General features: G+C 45.7%; 1 protein-coding gene across 1 annotated transcript in view; it reads right to left on the bottom strand.

Moving 5' to 3' along the window:
- The window catches only part of cmtm4 (CKLF-like MARVEL transmembrane domain containing 4), an 82,015-nt gene extending 56,509 nt beyond the window's left edge, over positions 1-25,506 (bottom strand). Inside the window, exon 1 of the mRNA XM_043706536.1 lies at positions 24,987-25,506. Within this exon, the coding sequence (XP_043562471.1) occupies positions 24,987-25,175 (189 nt within the window). The 5' untranslated portion in view covers positions 25,176-25,506. The remainder of the gene's footprint in view (positions 1-24,986) is intronic.
- Positions 25,507-26,458: the final 952 nt, after the last annotated feature.

The raw sequence follows: 26,458 nt of genomic DNA, 5'->3' as shown, positions 1-26,458 counted from the left end.
ACTGGTAATGACCAGCATTGACCTCTGAATACTACCCCAAGGGTCTTATTAGGCCATATCCAGAGGATGCTTCGCAGTGAATCACTTTGCTGGGTCAGAAGTAGACCAGAAAGGACAAAGATGGCATGTTTCCTGCCCTGAAGGACATTAGCGAATCAGGTGAGATTTTAAAAAATACAACAATCTGGTAACTTCACCGTCATCATTAAACTTCAAATCCAGATTTTAAATGAAATTTAAGTTCCTCGCTGCCTCAGAAGGATTTGAACTTGCTTTTAGGTTCATCGGCTCCTTTGTCTAGATTACCGGTCCAACAGTAATCACTGGTTATATAGAACTCGAGTGCTGCTGAAAAAAAAGACACATTCTACTGAAGCTTTCTGTCTTGCATTGATCAGGGAAATTTTCAAGAATACCAATTCAAGGGGAAAAGCAATATTTATGCTACACGAGAGGAGAATGCTGATTGGTTGGCAAGTGAGAGGCATTGAGAATGCTTTAGTTAATGATGATTGGCAGTTAACGGCTAGGCTGTCCTGGTGAGTGCAAGTTGAAGGATTTCAACAAAATGTATGTCTTCTTTCATCCATCACTATATTACTGTATCCTCCATATGTACATAAAAATAACAGATTCATGACAGATGTTGGAAAAGGGACTTTAGGCATGAAGCACAGAATCACCAGATTTCAAACTCTCTGCTCTTGTGTTCTGATATTTACATCAGGAGCAAGTCCTCCCAGAAAGCGAGGGCTCCAATACACAGATAATCCTCAGCCACATCTTCATCATCTACAGATGGAACAATGCCAATAGTCTCCTGGACAGGCTCCCATCCTCAGGCCTTGAAGCAGGAACTAAACCAGACTCTGCTCGACATTACAAACTCTCTCAGACTCATTAACCCATCACCTTTCTGTTTACAGACTGGTTTCCATTAGCCTCATACTTCCCCATTCTCAATCTTCACATAACTCTTCATTGCCCTGTCCCTCCCTACCTCGGTCACCACCTCCATCTTCATTGGCGCCCCCCCCCCCCCCCAAAAATCAGAAGATTCTCTCTTTCCTGTGGGCCCATCACTGAAAGCCAAGAAGATCCCATTCTCTGCCATTAATGCTTCAAATATCCACACCACTCCTTCCTTGGAAGGGCCCTTCAGAAACTCCCTCTGACTAGATGTTTGGTTACACACTCTGACTAATTCCTTCTTATCAGCATCAACTGCTGTCCGATTATAATCAAAATTCTTGACTTTTATTTGTATCTAACCTCATGCTGTCCCTGTCCTGGTAGAGTTTGATGGGTACAGTATTGAGAGAGCTTTACTCTATCTAAAGCCATGCTGTCCCTGTCCTGGGAAGAGTTTGATGCTGCTATTAAATAGGTGAGCATTTTACTCCCTTTCCCACATCATCTTTATTCATTCACAAGATGTGTATCAGGCCAGCATTTATTGTCCATTCCTAATTGCCCAGACTGCAGTTAGGAGTCAGAATCACAGATGTACAGCATGGAAACAGATCCTTCGGTTCAACTCGTCCATGCCGACCAGATATCCCAACCTAATCTCATCCCATTTGCCAGCACTTGGCCCATATCCCTCTAAACCCTTCCTATTCATATACCCATCCAGATGCCTTTTAAATGTTGTAATCATACCAGCCTCTACCACTTCCTCTGGCAGCTCATTCCATACACACACCACCCTCTGCATAAAAGACTACTCAGACCCCTTAGCATCATGGTAGCCCACAAACCCACCAACACACTAAAACAGCAGCTAATGAACTTGTAAGACCTTATACAGACAACAAGCAAAACTAATGTCATTTACAAAATACCGTGTAAGGACTGTAACAAACACTACACTGGACAAATAGGCAGAAAACTAGCCACCAGGATACATGAACACCAACGAGCCACAAAACGACATGATCCTCTCTCACTATATCCTTACGTACAGATGAGGAAGGACACCACTTCGACTGGAACAACATATCCATCCTAGGACAAGCCAAACAGAGACACACACGAGAATTCCTAGAAGCATGACATTCTAACTGGAACTCTATCAACAAACACATTGACTTGGACCAATTTACCACCCCGAGAAAAAGAACCGGAAATGACATCATCGTAGGAAATGACATCACCAACCCAAACATATAAATAGAAAGCAGGAATCATCAGCAGTGCTCCGTCCAGAGGCTCACTGAAGATGTTACCTAGTATGGTGACAAAACGCCTGAAAATGAACCTTCCAGCTCAGTGAGCAAACCTACATACAAAAGAGTTGTCCCTCAGGGTCTTTTTCAAATCTTTCCCCTCCCACCCTAAACTTATGTCCTCTAGTTCTGGACTCCCCAACCCCAGGGAAAAGACCTTGTCCAGCCCTCATGATTTTATGAACCTCTATAAGGTCACCCATTGGCCTCTGATGCTCCAAGGGGAAAACAGCCCCAGCCTGTTCAGCCTCTCCCTGTAGCTCAAATCCTCCAACCCTGGCAACATCCTTGTAAATCTTTTCTGAACCCTTTCAAGTTTCACAACATCTTTCTGATAGGAAGGAGACCAGAATTGCAAGCAATATTCCAAAAGTGGCCTAACCAATGTCTAATACAGCTGCAATTTTACCTCCCAACTCCTTTACTCAATGCTCTGACCAATAAAGGAAAGCATACCAAATGCCATCTTCACTATCCTGTCTACCTGCGACTACTTTCAAGGAGCTATAATTCTGCACTCCAAGGTGTCTTTATTCAGCAACACTCCCTAGGACCTTACCATTACATGTGTAAGTCCTGCTCTGATTTGTTTTTCCAAAATGTAGCACTTCAGATTTATCTAAATTAAATTCCATCTGCCATTCCTTGGCCCAGTGGCCCATCTGATCAAGATCGCATTGTAATCGGAGGTAACCTCCTTTGCTGTCCACTACACCTCCAATTTTGGTGTCACCGCAAACTTATTAACTATACCTCATTATGTTCACATCCAAATCATTTGTTTAAAGGACAAAAAGTAGTGGACCCTGCACCGATCCTTGTGGCACCCATTGGTCACAGGCCTCCAGTCTGAAAAGCAACCCTCCATCACCACCCTCTGTCTTCTACCTTCGAGCCAGTTCTGCATCCAAATGGACAACCACATCACTGTGGGTCTGGAGTCACATGTAGGCCAGACCAGGTAAGGATGGCAGTTTCCTTCCCTAAAGGACATTAGTGAACCTGATGGATTTTTCCCATGGTCATCGTTAATGTGCTATGGCAGGATTTGAACCTGTGGGCCCAGAACACTGTCTGGGTCTTCGGATTAATAATCTAGTGATAATACCATTAGGCCATCACCTTCCTATTTGTTTGAGTGTTGGGAGTTGAAAGATAAACATTAGCCCAGGACAAGCAGGAAGAATTCATTTTCACTGCTGCAAACACATATGATGGAATCAGTTATAGCCCCCGAGAGGACAGGCTGTGCCTCAGTTTAGTGACTCCTGTGATAGGCTGCCCCTCAGACAAAGCAGCACTCCCATAATGCTGAGCTGGGAGGGGTGTCATACTGGCTTGTGTGCTCGAGCTCCTGGTGTTGGCGAACCGAGACCACAATGTTCAGACTTTAGGAGACAGAACCAGTGGGAAGCCCCGAAGATACAATAGAGAGATGCTGGAGAGCTCAGCAATCCCTTCAAAACAAAGAGACAATGACAGCAGGGAGGAGGCTGAGTGGGTGGGGGTGTACATGCAGAAGCATGGTTAGAATGTTTGTGGATGACACCAGAATTGGTAGGATAGTGAATAGTGAGGAAGGTTACCTCAGGGTAGAACAGGATCTTGATCGGATGGGGCAATGGGCTGAGGAGTAGCAGATGGAGTTTAATTTAGATAAAAGTGACATGCTGCATTCTGATAAGACAAACCAGGTCAGACTTATGCAGTTAAATGTTAGGGACCTGGGAAGTGTGTTGCCAAACAGAGAAACCGAGGAGTACAGGTACAGAGTTCCTCGAAAGCGGAGTCGCAGGTAGACATATGGAAGGCGGTATTTGACATGCTTACCATCATTGGTCAGTGCACTGAGTATAGGAGTTGGGAGGTCATGTTGCAGCTGTACAGGACATTGGTGAGGCCACGTTTGGAATATTGCATGTGATTCTGTTCTCCCTGCTATAGGAAGGATATTATTAAACTGGAAAGGGTGCAAAAAGGATTTACAAGGATATTATCAGGACCGCGGGGTTTGAGTTATAAGGAGAGGCTGGATAAGATGAGACTGCCCCCCCACCCCAGGGTTTTGTAGGCTGAGGGGTGACCTTACAGGTTTATAAAATCATGAGGGGCATGGCTAGGGTGAGTAGCCAGGGTCCTTTTTCCCAGAGTAGGGGAGTCCAAAACTAGAGGGCATAGGTTTAAGTGGAGAGGGGAAAGATTTAAAACTGTTCCTGAGACACAACTATTTTTACATCGAGGGTGGTGTGTGTATGGAATGAGATGCCAGAGGAAAAGGTAGAGGTGGGTACAATTACAACACTTAAAAAACATTTGGATGGGTATATGAATAGGAAAGGTTTAGAGGGATATGGGCCAAACACAGGCAAATGGAAATAGTTCAGCTTAGGAAACGGATCAACACGGACAGGTTGGGTTAAAGGGTCTGTTTCTGTGATATCCGACTCCACAATTGTATGACTCTGCGAGAAACATTTCTGGAATGGAGGTCAACATTAAAACTGCGGCATTGGTCAGACCATCAGGAATTTCCGAGGAAAGTGGCCAGTTTTCCAAATCATTCTTTGTAAAATTTCCAAAAGCCTTTCCAAAAGGGACACAGGGCACAGAGGAGAAATCCGTGGCACCAGTACCAGAGAATCCGGAAGGAGAGAAATTCCTGACCCAGGAATGAGACTGAGTGGGAAGTGATTTGGAACATTGGAATCCTCCTTTGGAAGCAGCTACTGCATCTGAGCTCAGGGCGGAGCAGACAGCAGCTGCTCCTTCCAGCTCTGAGCAAGTCTGCGAGGACTGTACAGATTCAAGACTATACTGAACCAAGGCAGCATGAGACAGCAAGAGACAGGGAGCGAGAGAGAGTGAGAGACAGAGACAGACACACTGACAGAGAGGCAGACAGAAGTCACACAATACCAGGTTACAGACAAATAGATTTATTTGAAATCACAAACTTTTGAAGTATTGCCCCTTCGTCAGGTAAAGTGAGAGAGAAGCATACAGGCACAGAATTTATAGACAGAGAGAGCAAAACATCATACAAATGATGTGTGTGGGTCAAATAATCAATCTCTGCAGATGATCAAGATTGCCGGCCGGTGTGAGTAAAGTGTCAACAGCTGAATAGCAAGTGAAGGGATGATCTTTAATCTGATTAAATGAGGCAGAGAGATAATTACAAAACAAAATATAAAAACAAGGTGGTGCTGGAGACAACGGAATAACTGGAGTAACATGCTAAGTATAAGAGTCACATGCAGAGGGTCAAACCAAAGTAATAAAGTAATCCAAAACTGTACAAATTAAGGTAGAGAGATCATAACAATTTATCAAAGTGATGGTGCAAAAACAGGACACTAAGGAAGATTTTACAGATACAGAAGTGTGGTCGGGTTGTATGGGGAGGCCATCTTCATGGGTACGGAACTGGGGTTGGGGGAGAGGAGAGCACACGCACAGAGCAAAAAGATGGGTAAGTATTTGAGGAGAATTGCAGAGGTGCTATCGAAGCAGTGACTTAAAGAGGGAGAGCATTAATGTGAGCTAAGTGGAGATGGGGAACGAAGGACCGATGCAGAGTTAAGATGGGAGATCAGTTGGTCTCTTTATGTGGTACTGCCATTCATGGAGTGTCATAGCTGCTCCCTGGCTAACTCTATAACCTGCCACATTGTCAGTAATTTATCACAGTGCATTTTGTGCTTTAACCGGTAAGGTACAAGCATAAATATACTTTGAACAACAGCAACCAACTTTCAAAAAAAAATACTGAATTCACTGTAAAATATTCTGGCAAGTTCCAAGGTGTTATACAAATGCAAGTCTTTTGTTACACCTGCTGGTTTGGGTGCAGGGAAAACGAAAGCCAGCCTAAATCCCATCTGATGAAGGCTTCGTGAAGTGGGGGTGTTTTAAAGTGAGGCCCAGCAGCACAAATCAGTAGCAAATGTGGCAGCCTGATAAATGCAGAGCCGCACCCCCACCCCCCTCCCCCCCTGGGGAAAACACAGAGTTTGGAAACAAACACGCCATGTCACAAGGAGAGGGGGAGGATTATCCACCCACTCATGTGACACAATCAAAGGGCACAGAGCGTGACTGCACTTGAGACACACACTCCATCCCACAACCATCCCAAAGAAACTCCCGACAAAACCTGGGAGGAACTGAACAGAAATACACAGGCACTACTGAAAACAGAAAATAAAACCTCTCATTTATAAATAGTACCCAGCACTCTCATTCCCAGAACATTCCAACACACGTGACCACCAACCCTAGGGTCAAAAAAAAAGGTGTAGTCGCTGTACAAGGTGAGCAACAGGAGTGCCAACGCATGCACAGAAAGATACCACAAAACACAAATGTGGTGTGATAGCTGCGGGGGGGGGGGGGTAAATACTGGCTAACTCAACAGGAAGGTCTTCCCAAACATTAGAAAGGATGTTGTGAAACTTGAAAGGGTTCAGAAAAGATTTACAAGGATGTCGCCAGGGTTTGAGCTACAGGGAGAGGCTGAATAGACTGGGGCCGTTTTCCCTGGAGTGCCGGAGGCTGAGGGGTGACCTTATCAATGTTTATGAAATTATGAGAGGCATAGACAGGATAAATAGACAAGGTCTTTTCCCTGGGGTGAGGGAGTCCAGAACTAGAGGGTGTAGGTTTAGGGCGAGAGGGGAAAGATACAAAATATTTTCACACAGATAGTGGTGCATGTATGGAATGAGCTGCCAGAGGAAGTGGTGGAGGCTGGTACAATTACAATATTTAAAAAGGCATCTGGATGGGTATATGAATAGGAAGGGTTTAGAGGGATATGGGTCAAGTGATGGCTAATGGGACAAGATTACGTTAGGACATCTGGCTGGCATGGACGAATTGGACTGAGTTGTCTGTTTCCGTGCTGTATATTTCTACGACTACCGCTGAAAGGAAGGGTAAAGTCACCTCATCTTACCTACCTCAGGTGAAGGGAGGTGATTAAGAAGGAGAGTCCTTCATGGTAACCTCAGCCAGTGCAGGAGTTGAACCCACACTGTTTGTACCACAAACCAGCCATCTAGCCAACTGAACTAACCAGTCAACCAACCTCCCCCTGTGGGATCTTTAATATTCACCCAAAAGGGTGCCATGCCATTCCCTACCCAACCTTTGGAAAGTTGCTGAGCGATCGCCTCCATAGCCCACTCTCTACAGACAACTCAGGGACACTAAACTATCCTCAACTGCCTACAGATAGGAGCCCAAATTAGCAGAAAGAGATTTTCTTGGACATTCAACTGAAAGCATTGGTGCTTAATACTGACCAGGTGGTGACAGGAAGAGGTGCGTGAAATGGTCACCTTATGAGGACAGATTGAGCAGTTCAGGCCTATACTCCTGGAGTTTAGAAGAATGAGTGGAGATCTAACTGAGGTCTAGAAGGTGCTAAAGGGGATTGACAAAGCAGACACAGAGGATATTTTCTCATTTGGGCGATCTAAAGCGAGAGGTTATGGCTTTAGGATAAGGGGGAGCAGACTTAAAATAGAGATGAGGAGGAATTATTTCTCTCAAAGGGTTGTGAATCTGTGGAATTCACTCCCCCAGAGTGCGGTGGATTTTGGGAGATTGGGTAAATTTAAGGAGACAGACTTTTAATTAGTAACGGGCTGAAGGCTTACCAGGAGTAGGCACGAAAATATAGTTGAGGTTGAGATGTGATCAGCATGATCATATTAAATGGTAGAGCGAGCTCAAGGGGCTGGTTGGCCTCCTCCCAGTTCCTTTGGCTCAGCTCATCTGCTGCTAACTCTACGTTCCATGCTCCCTCCAGAGTCGACCATTCAGATCCTCTGCTACTGGCGTCCACACTCTAAACATGAACTCGCCAAAATGCCACTGCCCAATCAGTGCTCCCCCCCCAACCCCATTCCCCGTCACCCTGTGACACACACTGGCTCCAACAGGCAACCCCCACTCCCCACCCCTCCCCCAAGTGCAACTACTGGAACATTTTTATCATCATTTCTAAATCCCTCCATGACCTTGCCCTTCCTTATCGCATACCTCCTCCTGCCCTGTAACCCTGAGAGATCTCCATCGTCTTCAAATTCTAGCTTCTTGCACACCCCCCTCTTCAATTGTTCCACTGTCAGACATCATACCTTTAACTGCCCAGGCCCCAAAGCTCTGGAATGCCTTCCCTAAACCTCCTCTTTCATGGATACAGGGAAAAGAGCAGGAGAATAATGTTCCTGGTGAAGGGCTTTTGCCCAAAACATCGATTCTCCTGCTCCTCGGATGCTGCCTAACCTGCTGTGCTTTTCCAGCACAACTCTTATCTAGACAGGAGATTAATGATGCTGATTTCATGGGCTGGTGCAGGAACAAATGGGACAAATGGCCTCTTTCTGCACTGCAACACTTTTCTGATTGAAATAGCTAGGTATGAAAATCAGATAACGTTGGCAGAGGCCTTTTGTGCGTATTTACTGTGTTCCAGTTGCTACATCAATGCAGATTCTATTGTTGTGATAATCCGTGTTACAGCAGTCTCCATATCCGATCTCCAGGGTAAATACAGACATCACAAGCCACAGCCCCTCTGCTCAGACCAGAGTGGTTAGGATTCAGGAATAAAGTTAGTTGGTTGGCTCTCTCAGTGATGAAGTGTCAGAATCTAGGAGTCCCATACAGTTGAATGAAGCTAACTGGCGATGCTGTTGTAGTGCACAGTGTCTTGTCACACTGCCGTGATCCACTTTCACCATGTCCCTGGTCAAGTGAAACCAGCAGTCAATCAGTGCTGACACATTCAAACACATCAAGCATGGAATCGCAGCAGGTTTGACTGCATCGATCTGAAGGTTTGACACTCGCAGAGCATGAGGCTACTCCATTATCCTGTCAATCACCTCGCTGGAGTCTAGCTGAGCAACTGCTGCACGAGTTACATTTCCCAAGAGGAGCCTGCACTTTATAAAACCACATAAAAAGGGAATCAAGGGTTACAGGGAGAAAGCTGGAGAATGGGGTTGACAAACATATCAGCCATCATCAAATGGTACAGCAGACTCAACGGGCCAAATGGCTTAATTTGGCTTCTGTATCTAATGGTCCTCTTTGGGTAAGATACAGGTATCTTATAAATGGAGTACATGTCCCAAGGGGCTCAAACAGAAAGCAATTTACAAAAGCCAGAAGGCAGGAGAGAGAGAAAAAACCCATTTGAAAGCACATACCAGAGCAGCCTGTCGCACTGTCACAACTCCAGGAAGAGGGCGTGGGGGTGCTCCGACCTGCTTGTGCAGATACACCATTTATACAATGAGCCCAGTTCAGTTTCTGGTTAGTGGTAAAAGGTAAAATTGGAATACACAGGGTTGGTCTATCATGACAGAGCGAAAGCAAAGGACTAGAGGTGGTTTAATCCAAGGGTCACCATGTCTCCAGCGAGGGGAAGAGGTTGAGAAGGGGAGTCCTTCACAGTGATCTCAGCCTGTGCAGGTATTGAACCCATGCTGCTGATGTTATTCTACATTATAAACCAGCTGTCCAGCCAACTGAGCTAACCAGGCTATGAGATTAGGGATAGTGTATTGAGATGGACAGAAAATTGGTCAGCAGACAGTAGAAATAAATGGGTGTTTATTTCTGATGGCAGTCAGTGACTACTGGGGTACTGCAGGGATTGATTCTAGAACCCCAGCTATTCACAGTATATCGGAATGATTTAGATGAGGGAACTAAATTCAATATCTCCAAGTTTGCAGATGACACAATGCTGGGTGGGTGGGTGAGCTGTGAGGACAGAGATGTTGCAGTGCTACTTACACAGGCTGAGTGAGTGGGCAAAATATATGCTGGATGCACCATAATGTGGATAAATATCCACTTTCAGAGCAAATCTGGGAAGGCAGATTATTATTTGAATGGCTGTAAAGTAAGACAGGAATGTTGCACGAGTCCTGGGTGTCTTCATGTGCCAGTCACTGAAAGTAAACACACAGCTGTAACAGGCAGTAAAGAAGGTAAACTGTATGTAGGCCTTCATAGCGAGAGGATTCAAGTACAGGAACAAGGATGACTTACTGCAATTATACAGGGCCTTGGTAAGGATACACCTGGAATACTGTGTGCAGTTTTGGTCTCCTTATCTGAGGAAGGATGCTCTTGTGATAGAGGGAGTACAGCAAAGATTTATCAAATTGATTTCTGGGATGACAGCTCTGATGTAGAGGAGAGATGGAGTCAGTTAGGATTATATTCACTGGAGTTTAGAGGAAGGACATTAATAATGGGTGAGTCCGTGATGGTAATGCCATTAAATGCCAAGAGAAAATGATTAGCTGCTGTCTAATCTAGTCACACACACCTGCCTTTTCCTTGCCACTGAAATTCTTCTCTTCACTTTGGATAGTACTGCAATTCCCTTCTGAAAGCCATGATGGAACCTGGCTCTACCACAATGCACAGTACATTCCAGAACCTAACCACTCATTGTAAGAAAGGTATTTCACATCTTATTGGTCTTCTTTTAGCCTATCATTTCAATTTGATGTCCTGGATCCTTTCACCAATGGGAAAGATTTTATCTCTATTACATCTCCAAGGAGACCCCAAGCCCAACTGCCCCACTCCCTCATTGCAACTAAATTCCTTCACCCCTCAAAACATCCTCGGAATCTTTTCTACATCCTCTCTAACGTCTCCCATCCTCGCAATTCCTTTAACGTTCTTGAACAAATTTAAAACAACTCAGATTCTGAGGGATGCTGACCAGGTGGATCTGCAGATGGTGATTCGTTCCTCCTTTGGGACCATTGAGGATGAGGCAGGGGGGGGGAAAAAAATCACTGTTTCAAAATAAGGGAAGGCCCACTTAAAATGGAGAGGAGGCAAAAATACTCTGAGGGGTGAGTGTCTCTGGAACGCGCTTCCTCAAAAAGGTGATGTAAGCAGAGTCCTGGAATAATTTTAAGGCTGAAGTGGGTAACAAGGGGTGAAAGGTCATCAGGCAGTGAGGAACGTAGACAGATTCGATCAGCCATTATCATATAAAATGGCAGGGAAAGCTAGGAGGGGTGAATTGTGCACCTTTTTCAGGTGGTTGTAACATGCCAATTGAGTCCACTATAATACCAACACACACACACAACCCCTCAGGTTAACGGAGTGCCCTCACATATTCCATACCAAACCGCTTTGGCCAAGTCTGTGCTGCATCATTTAGGCAGACATCGTATCCTCCTGGAGGTGCACTCAGGGGTCTTACCCAGATCTCAAAGACCATCAGACACAGGAGCCATTCAGCCCATCAAGTTTGTTCTGCCATTGAACCAGACCATGGCTAATCTGATAATCCTCAACTTTAATTTTCCTGCCTTTTCCCCATAACCCTTGATTCTGAAATAACTGTAGAGAGGCCAGTATCCCGTCACCAAGTCACCCTCTATTTACACAAGTACAGCACACGGGCTCTGACCAGCCAGCTCAGAGCCAGGCCCTAGACAGAGGAGACTCGGACTCCTGTTGATATCTGTCAGCCAGGACTCCCTGATTGTTAGGCAAAAATGGGGACTGCAGAAGCTGGAAACCAGAGTCAAGATTAGAGTGGTGCTGGAAAAGGACAACAGGTCAGGCAGCATCTGAAGAGCAGGAAAATCGACCTTTCGGGCAAAAGCCCTTCACATCAGGAATGGAGGCACGGAGCCTCCAGGGTGGAGAGATAAATTAGAGGGGGGGGGAGAAAGTAGCAAAGATTACAATAGGTGAATGGGGGTGGGGATGGAGGTGATTTTCCTGCTCCTCGGATGCTGCCTGACCTGCTGTGCTTTTCCAGCACCACTCTAATCTAGGCTCTGATCTCCAGCATCTGCAGTCCTCACTTTTGCCTAGTTGATTTTAACCTTACTGTGAATCCTCTTGCAAGGATGCCTATCTTCAAGTTTTCCTCCTCTTTCCACAAGAATCTCAGTGAATCTCTCTCTCACTGCAACCCCCAGGTCATCTCCTCTGCCCTGAAGCTCTTCAATCATGTCCTGAAGCTCTTCAATCATGTCCTGAAACAGACTCGCACCAGTTTCATCATTTCCCCTTCCCCCACCTCACCCCAGTTCCAACCTTTCAGCTCAGCACCATCCTCATGACTTGTCCTACCTGCCTATCTTCCTTTCCACCTATCCACTCAACCCTCCTCTCTGACCTATCACCTCCATCCCCACCCCCATTCACCTATTGTACTCTTTGCTACCTTCACCCCAGTCCCATCCCCTCCCAACAATTATCTCTCCACCCTGGAGGCTCCCTGCCTCCATTTGTGATGAAGGGCTTTTGCCTGAAGCATCGATTTTCCTGGTCCTTGGATACTGGCTGATTGTTAACCTGGGCCAACCCAGGGAACTCATACTGAATGAGATTGACTTGGCCAAATCATTCCAATCACAATAATTCTCTTATTGCTTAAAAATTTAAATTGGCCTTGAATGTACTTGAATCAACAGCCCTCTATGGTAAGGAATTCCAGATTCACTGCCCTCCTGAGAGAAGACATTTCTCCTCATCTCAGTCTTAAATGTTTAGCCCCCTTACTCCGAGATTACATCTTCTGGTCCTCCCATAAGGGGAAGCACTCTCCACTTCTACTCTGTCAAGTCCTTTCAAGAATCTTGCCTGTTCCAATAAAATTGTGTCTCAGTCTTCTATATTCCAACGAGTTCAGGCCTAATCTACTTGACCTCAACCACCGTACTGTGGTGACAGAATATCACAGGCACAAGAGAGGTGAATAAAGACCAATGTTCTATTACAAATCTGGAAGGTGCTATTCAAAAGGAAGTTCATTCTTTCCTGTTTGCAACACAATCTTCCTGGAGTACGAGAGAGAAATATTTCAACCTGCCCGTTCACCCTGAGCCCGAGAAACCGGTCAGACTGGGAATGCAGGATCAGCAGGTTCATTCTCAACAGACAGTCTGAGTGGAGTGGGAAGGGAGCTCCACATTTTTAACATTTGGCGTTTGGAAAAAGAGAAAAAGGTTAGAACCAATTCGGACTCTGAGGCAGTCATGCACAGCACAAGGGGCTGTGGGCACTTTTACATTCTCAAAAGTCCCCAGCGATCGTTTTCGGGAAGGCAGACATCAGCTGAGATCGAAACATCAGACACAGGAGTGGGAAAACCATATAAACCACAGACTGATGACACCCAGTTTAAAGCTTCTAAAATGTTCAGGCAATCAATTCTTAAATCAAATTTGCCAAGAGGTTTTTGAGGAAGGGTCACTGGACCCAAAACCTCAATTCCGCTTTCTCTCCACAAGTGCTGCCAGAGTTTCTCCGGCAATTTTCACAGAATCTCGACAGCATGGAGGCAGGCCATTCGGCCCACCGAGTCCACACCAACCCTTGGAACAGCATCCCACCCAGACCCACCCCTACACTAACCCTGTAACCCTGCATTTCCCATGGCAAATCCACCTATCCTACACATCCCTGCACACTCAGGGCAATTTCCCTTAGCCAATTCAGGCTAACCTGCACATCTTTGGTCTGTGGGAGGAAACCCACACAGACACAGGGAGAATGTGCAAACAGTTGCCAGAGGGTGGAATCTGGCAGTATGAGGCAGCAGTGCTAACCATGGAGCCACTGTGCTGCCTGTTTTGGTTTGTGTTACATAATAAATATCAGTGGGACGTACAGCAAATATCAGTTAGAGAGATCCAACAAATGCTGGCACCCGGACAAAGTCTGTAGGATGACATACACGCGATCTAGCTCACTCTGTTACAATCCGTTCCTGTAGCTGCAATGACAGTTGTTGTTGCACAGTTCAGTCTATTATAATTAAATCCATCATTCTGTCACCTTCTCTGTTCATACCAGCAGTACCCTTTCAAAATTGTCAGAAGATCCCACTTAGATTTAAATAGCATTTACAGTACACCTGCTCACTGCTGGTGTTTATGTACCATACAACATACAGTAGGCCCCTCAGTCCCTCCAGCCCATTCCACCATTCAATAAGAACCCCCTTCATTAAAATCTATTTCTGTCTTGAAAATATTCAAAGACTCTGCTTCCACAATTGATAGAGTTCCAAACACCCACAGTGCTAACAGAGAAAAGAAATCTCATTTGTCTTAAATGGCTGACCCTTGGTTCGCGATTCTCACACGAAAGCACCCAGTCAATGCCCCTCAAGATCACTTATGTTTCAATCAAGTCACCCTTCATCTTCTAGACTCCAGGTGATACAAGACAACATCTCACCCCCGTCATCTTCTCCCCCCCCACACCCCCCACTCACCCCAGTTCAGGTATTAGTCTGGTAAACTTTCACTGGACCACCTCCAACATGTTTACATCCTTCCTCAGGAAAAGGAGGCAAACACTATACATATTACTCCAGACATGGTCTCACCAGTACCCTGGATAACCTCCCTATTTCTGATGATAATATTTTCTCTTAGTGCTTGCAATTACTTGCTCTATCCCCATACTAGGCTTTTTATGCATTAGAACGTCCAGATCCCTCTGCATCAGAAATCCGCAATCTCTCACCATTTAGATAATGCGCTTTGTTTTCAAAAACATTCTTCCTGCCAAAATGAACAACTTCACATCTTCTCGGATTACATTATCCGATATCTTTGCCCAGTTATCTGACCACGCCAAATTGTTTTGTAAACTCCTTTTGCTCTCTTACAACTTACTTGCCCATCTGTCTTTGTGTCATCAGCAAATTTAGCAACCATCCCTCCATCTAAGTTATTTATATAAATTTAAACAGTTGAGGTCCCAGGTCAGACTCCTACAGCAATATGAAAAGGCCTAGTCTATCTACTCCTGTTTCCTGATAGTAACAAGGATAGAAGATTCGTTGCTTATGTTCCCACAAGCTTTTATTTTCCACAAATGCTTTTGTTGAGGCATTTTATGAAATGCCTTCTGGAAAGTACAGTATATCAACTGGTTTCCTCTATCAGCAGCACATTATCTCCTTAAAGAATTCCAATAGACTGATTAAGCATGATTTCCCTTTAACAAAACCGTGTTGACTCTGTCTGATCACCTGGAATTGATCTAAGTGCCCAGCTGTAACTGTCCCAATGACAGATGTTAAATTAGCCAGTCTGCAGCATTCTGCTTTCCTTCTCTCTCCCTTGTTGAATAAAAGGATTAGCTATCTTCCAATCCAATGGAGCCTTTCCCCAAACAAAGTGTGTTTTGGAAAATTAAAACCATTGCATTGACTACCTCACCAGCCACTTCCTCCAAGACAATAGGAGGAGGAGGTTCTTCAGGAAGAAATAGGGTCGTTTATTAGCACACAGCTCCAACAGTTTACTCAATACCAGCTCTGTCATGATTCCTTCTTTCCATTTCCTGATGTATTGCTGCTTTTGAGAAGTTACTTATCTCCTTTCTAGTGAAGACCAATGCAACATTCTTGTTGAATGAACTTGGCATGTCCTCATTTTTCATTATCAATTCTCCAGACTTACTTTCTAGAAGACCAACACTCACTTTGTTCACATAATTTATAGGAACTTACTATCGTTATATATGTTTTTGTGAGCTCTCTCTTGAACTCTGATTTTCCCCATTCATTTTGTAATTTTATTTTAATATTCTGTCCAATCTCTGACCTGCCATACCTTGGCACAGTTCTGTGCTTTAAGTTTCATACTGTCTTTAACCACAGATGTGGATCCATGCCTTGGAATTTCTGTTGGAAAGTCTTTACTGTACATTCTGAAATATTCCCTTAGAATTGGGCGGCACAGTGGCACAGTGGTTAGCACTGCTGCCTCACAGTGCCGGAGACCCAGGTTCAATTCCCGACTGTGTGGAGTTTGCACGTTCTCCCCGTGTCTGCATGGGTTTCCTCCGGGCACTCCGGTTTCCTCCCACAGTCCAAAGATGTGCGGGTCAGGTGAATTGGCCATGCTAAATGGCCCGTAGTGCTAGGTAAGGGGTAAATGTAGGGGTATGGGTGGGTTGCGCTTCGGCGGGTCGGTGTGGACTTGTTGGGCCGAAGGGCCTGTTTCCACACTGTAATGTAATGTAAAAAAAAGTCTGCCACATCATCTCTTCTGACCTGTCCTTTAACCTGATCTGCCAATTCACTTCAGCTAGCTTTAAGTGCCCCAGAACTGCCCTTATTTAAAGATGGAGACTGAGGCAGAGATTCTCTCCCTCAAGCAGAATGTAAAATTCAAATCATATTACGGTCACCGCTCCCTCGTGGTGCCTGCATCATGAGGCCATTCATGAATCCTAACACGGTGCAGAATCCCAGGTCTCCTGCACCCTGGCAGCTCGAGATGGGTCTGCTCCCAGCCTCTCAGTAGCCCCCTTCCTCCTGTGTGTGTGTTTACCCAGCTTCCCCTTTATTGCACCAATTCCATTCTCCTCAAGCCCTCTCTGTGGTTGCGAGTACCATATTCTCACCACTCTGTGGAAAGAGCCCTTGTCGGATTTTATGGTGACTGTCTGTGTGGAGTTTGCACATTCTCCCAGTGTCTGTGTGGGTTTCCTCCAGCGGCTCCGGTTTCCTCCCACAATCCAAAGATGTGCAGGTTAGATGGATTGGCCATGCTAAATTGTCCATAATGTTCAGGGATGTGTAGGTTAGGTACATTACTCAGGGGTAAATGTAGAGTAATACAGTAGGGGGAAATGGGTCTTCGGAGGATTGGTTGACCCAAATGGCCTCTTTCCACACTGCGGGGATTCGATGATTCTATTCTTGAAGTTCCTTCTCCAGTCTACATCGGGCTTCAAGCACCAGGTGCTGTTCTCAACTACAGTCTGCCCGCTCACTGGAGTCTTTCCCCCATTGTCAAACCTGGGACAGAAGGCCCTTAAATACAGCCAGGTGTCAAATTGTCCTGTTCATACCTCAGCACAGAAAGGGCTCTCGCCTCCCAGTTTATCAGCGGGAGACTTATGTCAAAAGGATGTAAGCTTTAATGCCAAGTGAACAGTCACCTCATCACTATTGCTCCATCATGTTATCTGAAACAACTGGATTTCTGATTCAAGGAAAGCCATTCACTCTCCGCGAAAATACATTTACTTACATAAGCACATTTTGTAACCTCAAAATTTTCTGCATTCCCTAAAGTCCAGTCGTTGTTATGTTGGTAATTCAACTGCCACATCCAGTGAGGAGATAAACAAGATCAGTATTAGAGGATTAATATTTGGAGATAAATATTGGAAGGCGTCTAGCTCTGTGAAGGATATAGAATACACAAATGGTCATCAAGATTGGAGTGCCCTTTCAGCCCTTGGATTTAAACCAGAACACCCCCCCCCCACTTCCATAGTTATCACCTACTCCAACTCCAGAGTCCCAATGCAGTGGCTCACTCCTTCCTACAATGTACACCCTCTCAAGTCCAAACTCATCTACTTCAAAGGATAGAGGCAGACAGTGCAATGCGGAGATACATGTAGAAAAAAAACCAAGGGCCTGACAATTGATCATGCCTTTCCTGGGACGGTAACTTTCCAAAGAGTACTACAGACAAAGCAGCACCTTTGGAGAGTTGGCAGCCCAGTGAGCAAAATAAGGTCCCACAAACACATGAACTGGTGTCATGGGACTTCAGTTTAATGCCTCACTTGGGAGCTGGCATCTCAAATAGTGCATTCCTCAGTCCTACACTGAGCTATCCTGGACACACAGTCTGGATCATTTGCTCATGTTCCTGGAATTGGAGCTGAACCCACCAGGTCATGACTCAGGGGCTAAATAAGTGCTACTGACAAAACCAAAGGGGAGACAATGCAATGAGCTTCAATTTCAAAAACAGCTTTCACCCCCAAGGAGGAAGAGTGATGATGGTGCTTTTACCAAGTCCTGCAATGTCAACATCCTGAGGGTTACCATTGACCAGAGACTCAACTAGACCAGCCACATAAACACAATGGCTACAAGAGCAAGTCAGAGGCTAGGAATGCTGCAGTGAGTAACTCAACCTGACTCCCCAAAGCCTGTCCACCATCTACAAGGCACAAGTCAGAAGTGTGATGGAGTACTCCACTTTTGCCTGGATGAGTGTAGCTCCAATCATTCAAGAAATGTGACACCATCCAGGACAAAGCAGCCCACTTGATTAATACCATATCTACAAACGTCCATTCCCTCCCTCACTGACACTCAGTAGCAGCAGTGTGTACTAGCTACAAGATACACTGCAGAAGTTCACCAAAGATCCTCAGGCAGTGCCTTCCAAACCCACGACTACTTCCATCTTGAAGGATAAGGGCAGCAGATACATGGGAACACCACCCCCTGCAAGTTCCCCTCCAAATCATTCACCATCCTGACTTGGAAATATATCGCTGATCCTTCACTGTCAATGGGTCAAAATCCTGGATTTCCCTCCCTCAGGGCATTGTGGGTCTACCTAGAGCACATGGACTGCAGCAATTCAAGAAGGCAGCTCACCCCCACCTTCTCAAGGGGCAACTAGGGATGGGTAATAAACACTGGCCAGTCAGCAATGCCCACATCTCGTGAATGAGAAAGATCGCCAAGAGTCAGGCTCTATCGTGAAAAGGTATTGACATTGATAAACGTCAGCACACAGATTCTTAATTACCTCAGCCCACCGAACTGCCACTGCGTGCTCAGCTCCAGGTCTCACCCATTTCTTGTGGATAGTATACACTGCTGCTACTGAGCGTCTGCATCTTACCAAATGGTTCACACACAACTCATGCAATCGCTTTCGAATTAGATCACAATCTGAGGACTAAGGCATGTACAGTACCTGAAAACTGAAAGCCTGGACCCCAAATAGGAACAGAGTAGGCCATTCAGCCTTTTGAGCCTGTTCCATCATTCAATGAGATCACGGCTGACCTGTGTCCTAACTCCACTTGCCTACCTTTGGTCCCTATCCTTCAACACTGTTGCTTGACGAAAGAAAATCTGTCTGAGATTTAAAATTAACTGATCCAGCATCCATTGTCATTTGTCGAAGAGAGTTCCAAACCTCTCACCCCTTTGTGTATCAAAGTGCTTCCTAACATCTCTCCTGAACAATCTGGCCCTAATTCTCAGACTCTGCCCCCTAGTTCCAGAATCACCAACCAGTGAGAATAGTTTATCTTTATCTAACTTGTCTTCTCCTGTTTACAGCTTGAAGATTTCGATCAGATTAACCCTTAATCTTCTAAATTCTGGAGTAAACAGGCCTAATTTGCATTGCCTGTATTCATAACTTAATCTCTGAAGTCCAGGTATCATTCTTGTAAACCTACAGTGTACTCCCTCCAAGGAGAGAGTGAGGACTGCAGATGCTGGAGCTCAGAGTCAAAAAGTGTGTTGCTGGAAAAGCACAGCCAATCAGGCAGCACCCAAGCAGCAGGAGAATCGATGTTTTGGGAATAAGCCCCTCATCAGGAATGAGCCCGAAACGTCGATTCTCCTGCTGGTTGGGTGCTGCCTGACTGGCTGTGCTTTTCCAGCACCACACTTTCTGTTCTCCCTCCAAAGCCAATTGATCCTTCCTAAAGTGTGGTGCCCAGATCTCAGAGTGCTCGGAGTGGGGTCTGACCAGGGTTTTGTATAACTGCAGCATAATTTCTGCATTCTTGTACTCCAGTCCTTTAGGTAGATCCCCAAAATTGAAAATTCAAACTCCTTTGCTCTTTCCTTCCTTCCACAACTATGTATTACACTGAACTCCTCAGTAAAGAACATGAAATTCAACCAAATATTTTCACATCACAAATTCTAAAATGTTGTGGAATTCATGGTGAGAGCGCTGTGGAACTGCCCCCTCACTGTGCTGGGAGGAGAGGAAGTTTCTAATCTGTAATAAAATAAGAATGAGCTGGTCATGTTTACTGTCTTGATAATCTCCCTCTCCATGGGTGGGGACCCTACAACTGATTTCACCATGACTGGGCAGAAACAGCCAGAAATTCTTAAAAACCACATTCCTTGTGTCCTGACTGATATTTATCCCTAACCGACATTGCTAAAAAAAAACACAAACTGCTCATTTATCAGATTGTTGTTTGTAAAGTGGTCGGTGTGTTTCCTTACATCACAACAGTGAACTGACTTTCAAAAGGCTGTAAAACTCTCAGGGACATGCTTGGGCCACTCTGTCGAGGTTCCAGTATTTCTTCGGAACGTTCTCAGACCATCAGATATAGGAACAGAAGTAGGCCATTCAGCCCATCGAGTCTGCTCTGCCAGCCAACGAGGTCATGGCTGACCTGATCATCCTCAACTCCTCTTCCCTGCCTTTTCACGAGAACCCCAGACTTGCTCAAAAATCTGCCTTCCCATTAAAATGGTTTTAAAACTCAAAAGTTCAGTGCAGCACAAAAAAAAAGGGGAGAAAGTCAGGAGAGGTTGAAGATGAATGGGAACTTTAAGGAAGGTGTGCGAGGCAAGTTTTTGGTTTAACTGCAGAGGGTGGTAGGTGCCTGGAACACGCTGCCAGGAGGGGTGGTGGAAGCAGATACAATAGCAATGCTTACAAGGCATCAAGTTAAAAATCACACAACATCAGGTTATAGTCCAACAGGTTTATTTGGAAGCACTAGCTTTCAGACCGCTGCTCCTTCACCAACTACCTCCGAAAGCCAGTGCTTCCAAATAAGCCTGTTGGGACTATAATCTGGTGTTGTGTGATTTTTAGCTTTGCCCACCCCTGTCCAACACCGGCTCCTCCACTTTAAGGCAGACATCGACAAGCAGGGAACAGAGGGATACAGACCACGTGCGGGCAGATGGGATAAACTTAGAATAGTATCATGGTCAGTACGGACATGGTGGGCTGAATGGCCTGTTTCTGTGCTGTACTGCTCTATGTTCCGTGAATGTACAGGAATCAAAAAAGCTCTGAAGCAACTGCTGCAGAAAGGGATGGTGGCTGCAAGGACAGAGAAGTGTCTGTTTAAGAGAAACTTCAATCTGGGGGCAGTGGGGAAACATACTGGTCTGGGTACAAAAAAGAAGCTAGCACAAAAAAAAGACCCAAAATCTAGCAGAACATTTCAAAGATGAAAGCAAACAGTTTAAAATGTCATTGACAGCTCCAAGTACAGCAAGCAACATCAGTAGCATTTACCGAGCCTGTGGGAATTCCAGTTAATATGCGAAAAGTAAACAAATCAACAGACTGGAGGAAAGGATTAGATAAACTAACATCATCGCCAGCTCCAAATTTGCACAAAAGATGGCATCTAACCCTGCAAGGCATGTTGAGCAAGTTTCCAGTAACTATCACTGCCCATGTGGTGAAGAGGCGACCTCCAAACGTAGCTCATGAGCATGCAGGGTTGGATTCCCGGCTAGTGTTCTGTTGCCTCAGGTTCAGGTAGAGCATGATCCCACTGCAATCCCAGGGGCAGGGTTTGGGGAAAGAGGTGTAAAGATAAAAGAAATAGAAAGAACAAACAAACTAGAACGCTGCTGAAAACAGCAACATGTCACCAAAGCTTTTCACCTCGGACTCATCAGGACAAATGCAAGAATGCCAAATTTTTAACATTCACAGTTTAAACTTCCGGAGGGAAAGGTAGCTGATTGATTGAAAGCTGATTCTGAAGAACTTGCATTTTTGTAGCACCTTTTAGAGCCTCTGAACATCCCAAAGATCTTAAAGAATCTGTAAAATCGGCAGGTGTGAACCCCCGGATAGCTGATATCTATATGGTCCTGTCCACCCAGGATTTGGGGAGACTCACTGACACCAATCCTTCTTCTAAATTACCAGAACCGAGTGACATACCCACACAATGACCTCAGCCATCCAGGAGCTCAGCCTTGATAAACAGACTCTGTTTATTACATAGTATTTAGTAACCAGTTACATTGCACTGATACCATATGAAAGTCTCTTGGGAAATATTCAGCTATTCTCAAGTTACTATTAGCTACATGAAACCAAGAGCTGGTCTTGCAAACACAAACTGGTTGGCTCCTCCCAGGAGCAGTTCTTTATAACCTAATGGACATAGACCAGCTCATGACATTGATCGAAGTTTGTTCAGGCACGAACTGCCTTTTTCAACAAGAGTCAGTTGGTGAAGGATGAAACCAAAGTTAACCTTTATCGAGTTTAGATTGATTCACAAACGGAAATATAATCAGCATGCAACTGTACCTCAACCCTCACCTCAACTTTACATACCAAATCCTTACAACATGCATACAGTTAACAACAACCAATTCACAATTAATATCCAGGAATTTCGATCTGTTCTAAATCAACCAGTGGAGTTTTTTTTAAACTTATTCGTGGAACATGGGTAACACTGGCTAGCCCAGAATTTATTGCCCATCTCTAACTGTTAAGTATCTACCACATTGCTGTGGGTCTGGAGTCACATGTAGGCCAGACCAGGTAAGGACGGCAGATTTCTTTCCCTAAAGGACAATAGTGAATCAAATGAGCTTTTCTGACAATCGAAAATGGTTACATGGTCATCATTAGACTCTTAATCCCAGATTTTTATGAAATTCAAATTCCACTACCTGCAGTAGCAGGATATGAACCCAAATCCCCAGAACACATTACCTGGATTTATCGTCTGGCTGGGTCTTTGGATTAACAGTCGAGCAATAAGACCATTTGGCCATTGCCTCCTTTTATTACACACCTCTGGAGCAAGTGAGACTTGACCTTGGCCCTCCTGCTTCAGAGGTAGGGACACCATCACTGCACAAGAGCCTGCAACATGCCATGTTCTAACATAGGAATCAAAACAGCCAATTTGCAAACAGAAAGCTCACACAAGTGCTTAAGTGATAAATAACCACATTATAGGTAATATGAGTTTAAAATAGTGTCACAGAGTCTTTAGATTCAGCCGAGGGGATGGACAGGCCCCTCTGACAGTGTGGATCAAGATCCTGTCCTCTACCTCTCTGTAGTGGGGGCTTAGACTCTCCACTTTCTATCTCTGAGCCAGGAGCTCAGGCCCATTAAAGTTCAACAAAAAACCAAAACTAAAGGGAGAAAACACCGACAACTCTTGACAAGTCAGGCAACATCAGTGCAGAGAAACACAGGGCCGATCCCAGAGAGATGGAAATCCATCAAGTATCAGAAACAGACCCACTGCAGTCTGAACCCATTTTAATGTCAGTTCCACAGCTAACGGTCATCCAGTTCTGATCAACCCGAACCCCAAACAGTTTCTGTCTCTCTGATGCTGTCTAACCTGGATATTCCCAGTACCTCTTGTGGTTACATTCAGACCTTCAATGCTTGCACTCTCCCCTCTGAATCCGAAGGCTCAGCTTCCACTCCAGAGCTTAAACTCAAAGACTAAGACTGACATTCACCCGTGTGGTCCTGAGCGGAGGGTACACTGTCAGAGGTGACAATCTTTCAGGTGAGACATTAAACTAAAAGGTCAGGGCAAAATATCCCATGAGATTATTTTGAAGAGGATCAAGTGAATTCTCCCCAATGGTCTGGTCAACCCTTATCATTCAACCAACATCGTTCAAAACGGACTATATGATCATTGTCACATTTCTATTAGAGGGAGCTTGCTGTACAGAGGGGCGTCCATGTTTGCTGCACTACACTTCAAAAACTTATTTAGTGACCGCAGAGTGCTTTGAGATGTGGGTGGTCATGAGAAGTGCTATATAAATGCAGGACTGTCTTGTTTGTAGCTGGAACTCAAGTACCTAATGCAGAGATCTGAAAGCGTGTGGGACTGTGGTGGCAGGAGATGTAGACAGTGAGTGAGTGTGCACAAACACGGTTTGTCTGTTGATGGTGGGTTGGACGTGGGGTAGAGGATGTGTGGGGTACGCCTATGAGTGGGTGAGTGTGAGATTGTGAGAATGAGTGAGAGAGACAGGCAGAGAGAGAGGAGGGGGAGGAAATGCTGTGCAGAGGAGAGTGTATGCAGATAGTCTGTGTAAACATATAGGGTGAGCGTGTGCACACAGGGGTGTGGGAATGTTTATAGCAGAGGGTGGGTGTATGGATGGGGTTAAATGTTTATTGATGGGGGGGGGGAGAAAATATGTATACTCAGGGTGTATAGCCCTGATATGTGTGTATAGATGAGGTCAGTGTTTGTAGATGGGCAAGTATGAGTGTGAACAGGGAGTGTGTGGGATGAATGTGCACAGATGGGGGCGAGTGTGAGTACCCACAGGGAGAAGTGTTTATAGATGGGGCAAGAGAGAGAACACAAGCAGTGAGTGAGTGAAAGCATCCAGGGTGAGTGTGTGTGTACACCCACAGTGGTTGAGAGGGAGTACCCAGGGTGAGTGTGAAAACACACAGAGTGAGAGTGCTCCGGGTAAATGTGTGTGTGAGAGAGAGTACACGTGGGGTGAATGTGAGCACAGTGCGAGAGTGTAAATGAGTGAGTGTGAGAGTGAGTGTAAATGAGTGTAAGTGTAAACGAGTGAGTCTGTGAGTGTGTAAATGAGTGTGAGACTGTAAATAAGTGTGTGAGACTGTAAATAAGTGAGTGTAAATGAGTGAGACTGAGTGTAAATGAGTGCGTGTAAATGAGTGTGAGACTGAGTGCGTGTAAATGAGTGCGTGTAAATGAGTGAGACTGAGAGAATGTAAATGAGTGAGACTGAGTGTAAATGAGTGAGTGCGTGTAAATGAGTGTCAGTGTAAATGAGCGGGTGACAGTGAGAGAGAATGTAAATGAGTGAGTGTGAGAGTAAATGAGAGACGGTGTAAATGAGTGTGAGTGTGTAAATGTGTGAGTGTGAGCCCGCGGTAGGTGGGTAGGCACAGTCACACTCACCACCTCGAGCAGTTTGAGGATGCCGAAGCTGGAGCGCAGGTAGTCCGGGTCCCAGGCGAGCTGTAGCCGCCGGTGGTGGCCCGGGCGGACCGGCTCGGTGGTCGGCTGGTACGGGCTGCTCGCCCCGGACATCATGGAGGTGCTGGAGGCTTCCGCCTCGAACCCATCGCCTTCCTCGGTATTCCTCATGGTGCCTGAGACCGGGACACCGGCTCCCCGCTCCCAGACAAACTTCACCTTCAGCGGCTCAAAGTTAACTCCAGCCCCGGGGACAGGAGGCGGGGGAGCGGGGGGAGACCACACCGACTCCTCGGCACACACAAAGCCCGCAGCAGTAGCGCCTGGCCCCGGTCACACAGCGCCTCCGCAGCCGCCTCTCAGGCTGCGATCCCCGGGCGGGTTAGGGAGCGGGAGCCGCTCGCTGCTGCCTCCTCCCTCCGTCTCTCCGTAATCCCAGCTCCAGCTCCAGTCCCTCCCTCTGCACCGTCTCACCTTCTCTCTATAAACTCCCACCGTCCCTGACCACTGCCCTCACATCAATCTCCCTAGCCATTCTCTCTCTCTCTCTCTCTGTCTGTGTCTATTCTCACTCTCTTGTGTTTATTCCCACTTTCTCTCTGTCCTCATTCTCTCTCCGTCTATTCTCATTCTTTCTGTTTATCCTCATTCTATTCCCTTTCTCAGTCTATCCTCAAACTCTCTGCCTATTCTCTCTCTCTCTCTCTCTCTCCATTTTCATCTCTCTTTCTGTCAGAGATGTACAGCATGGAAACAGACCCTTCAGAGCTGAAAATGTGTTGCTGGAAAAGCGCAGCAGGTCAGGCAGCATCCAGGGAGCAGGAGAATCGACGTTTCGGGCATAAGCCCTTCTTCAGGCTGATGCCCGAAAAGTCGATTCTCCTGTTCCCTGGATGCTGCCTGACCTGCTGCGCTTTTCCAGCAACATTTTCAGCTCTGATCTCCAGCATCTGCAGACCTCACTTTCTCCTCAACAGACCCTTCAGTCCAACCCATCCATGCCGACCAGATATCCCAACCCAATCTAGTCCCAGCTGCCAGCACCTGGCCCATATCCCTCTCAAACCCTTCCTATTCATATACCCATCCAAATGCTTCTTAAATGTTGCAATTGTACCAGCTTCCACCACTTCCTCTGGCAGCTCATTCCATTCCCGCACCACCCTCTGTGTGAAAAAGTTGCCCTTTAAGTCTCTTTTATATCTTTCCCCTCTCACCCTAAACCTATGCCCTCTAGTTCTGGATTCCCCCACCCCAGGGAAGAGACTTTGCCTATCCATGCCCCTCATGATTTTATAAACCTCTATAAAGTCACCCCTCAGCCTCCGACGCTCCAGGGAAAACAGCTCCAGCCCGTTCAGCCTCTCCCTATAGCTCAAATCCTCCAACCCTGGCAACATCCTTGTAAATCTTTTCTGAACCCTTTCAAGTTTCACAATATCTTTCCAATAGGA

The sequence above is a fragment of the Chiloscyllium plagiosum genome, chromosome 17 (assembly GCF_004010195.1).
Source record: "Chiloscyllium plagiosum isolate BGI_BamShark_2017 chromosome 17, ASM401019v2, whole genome shotgun sequence".
NCBI classification, from domain to species: domain Eukaryota; kingdom Metazoa; phylum Chordata; class Chondrichthyes; order Orectolobiformes; family Hemiscylliidae; genus Chiloscyllium; species Chiloscyllium plagiosum.
The sequence above is the reverse complement of the archived record's forward strand: the minus strand, read 5'-3'. Positions and strand labels throughout refer to the sequence as shown.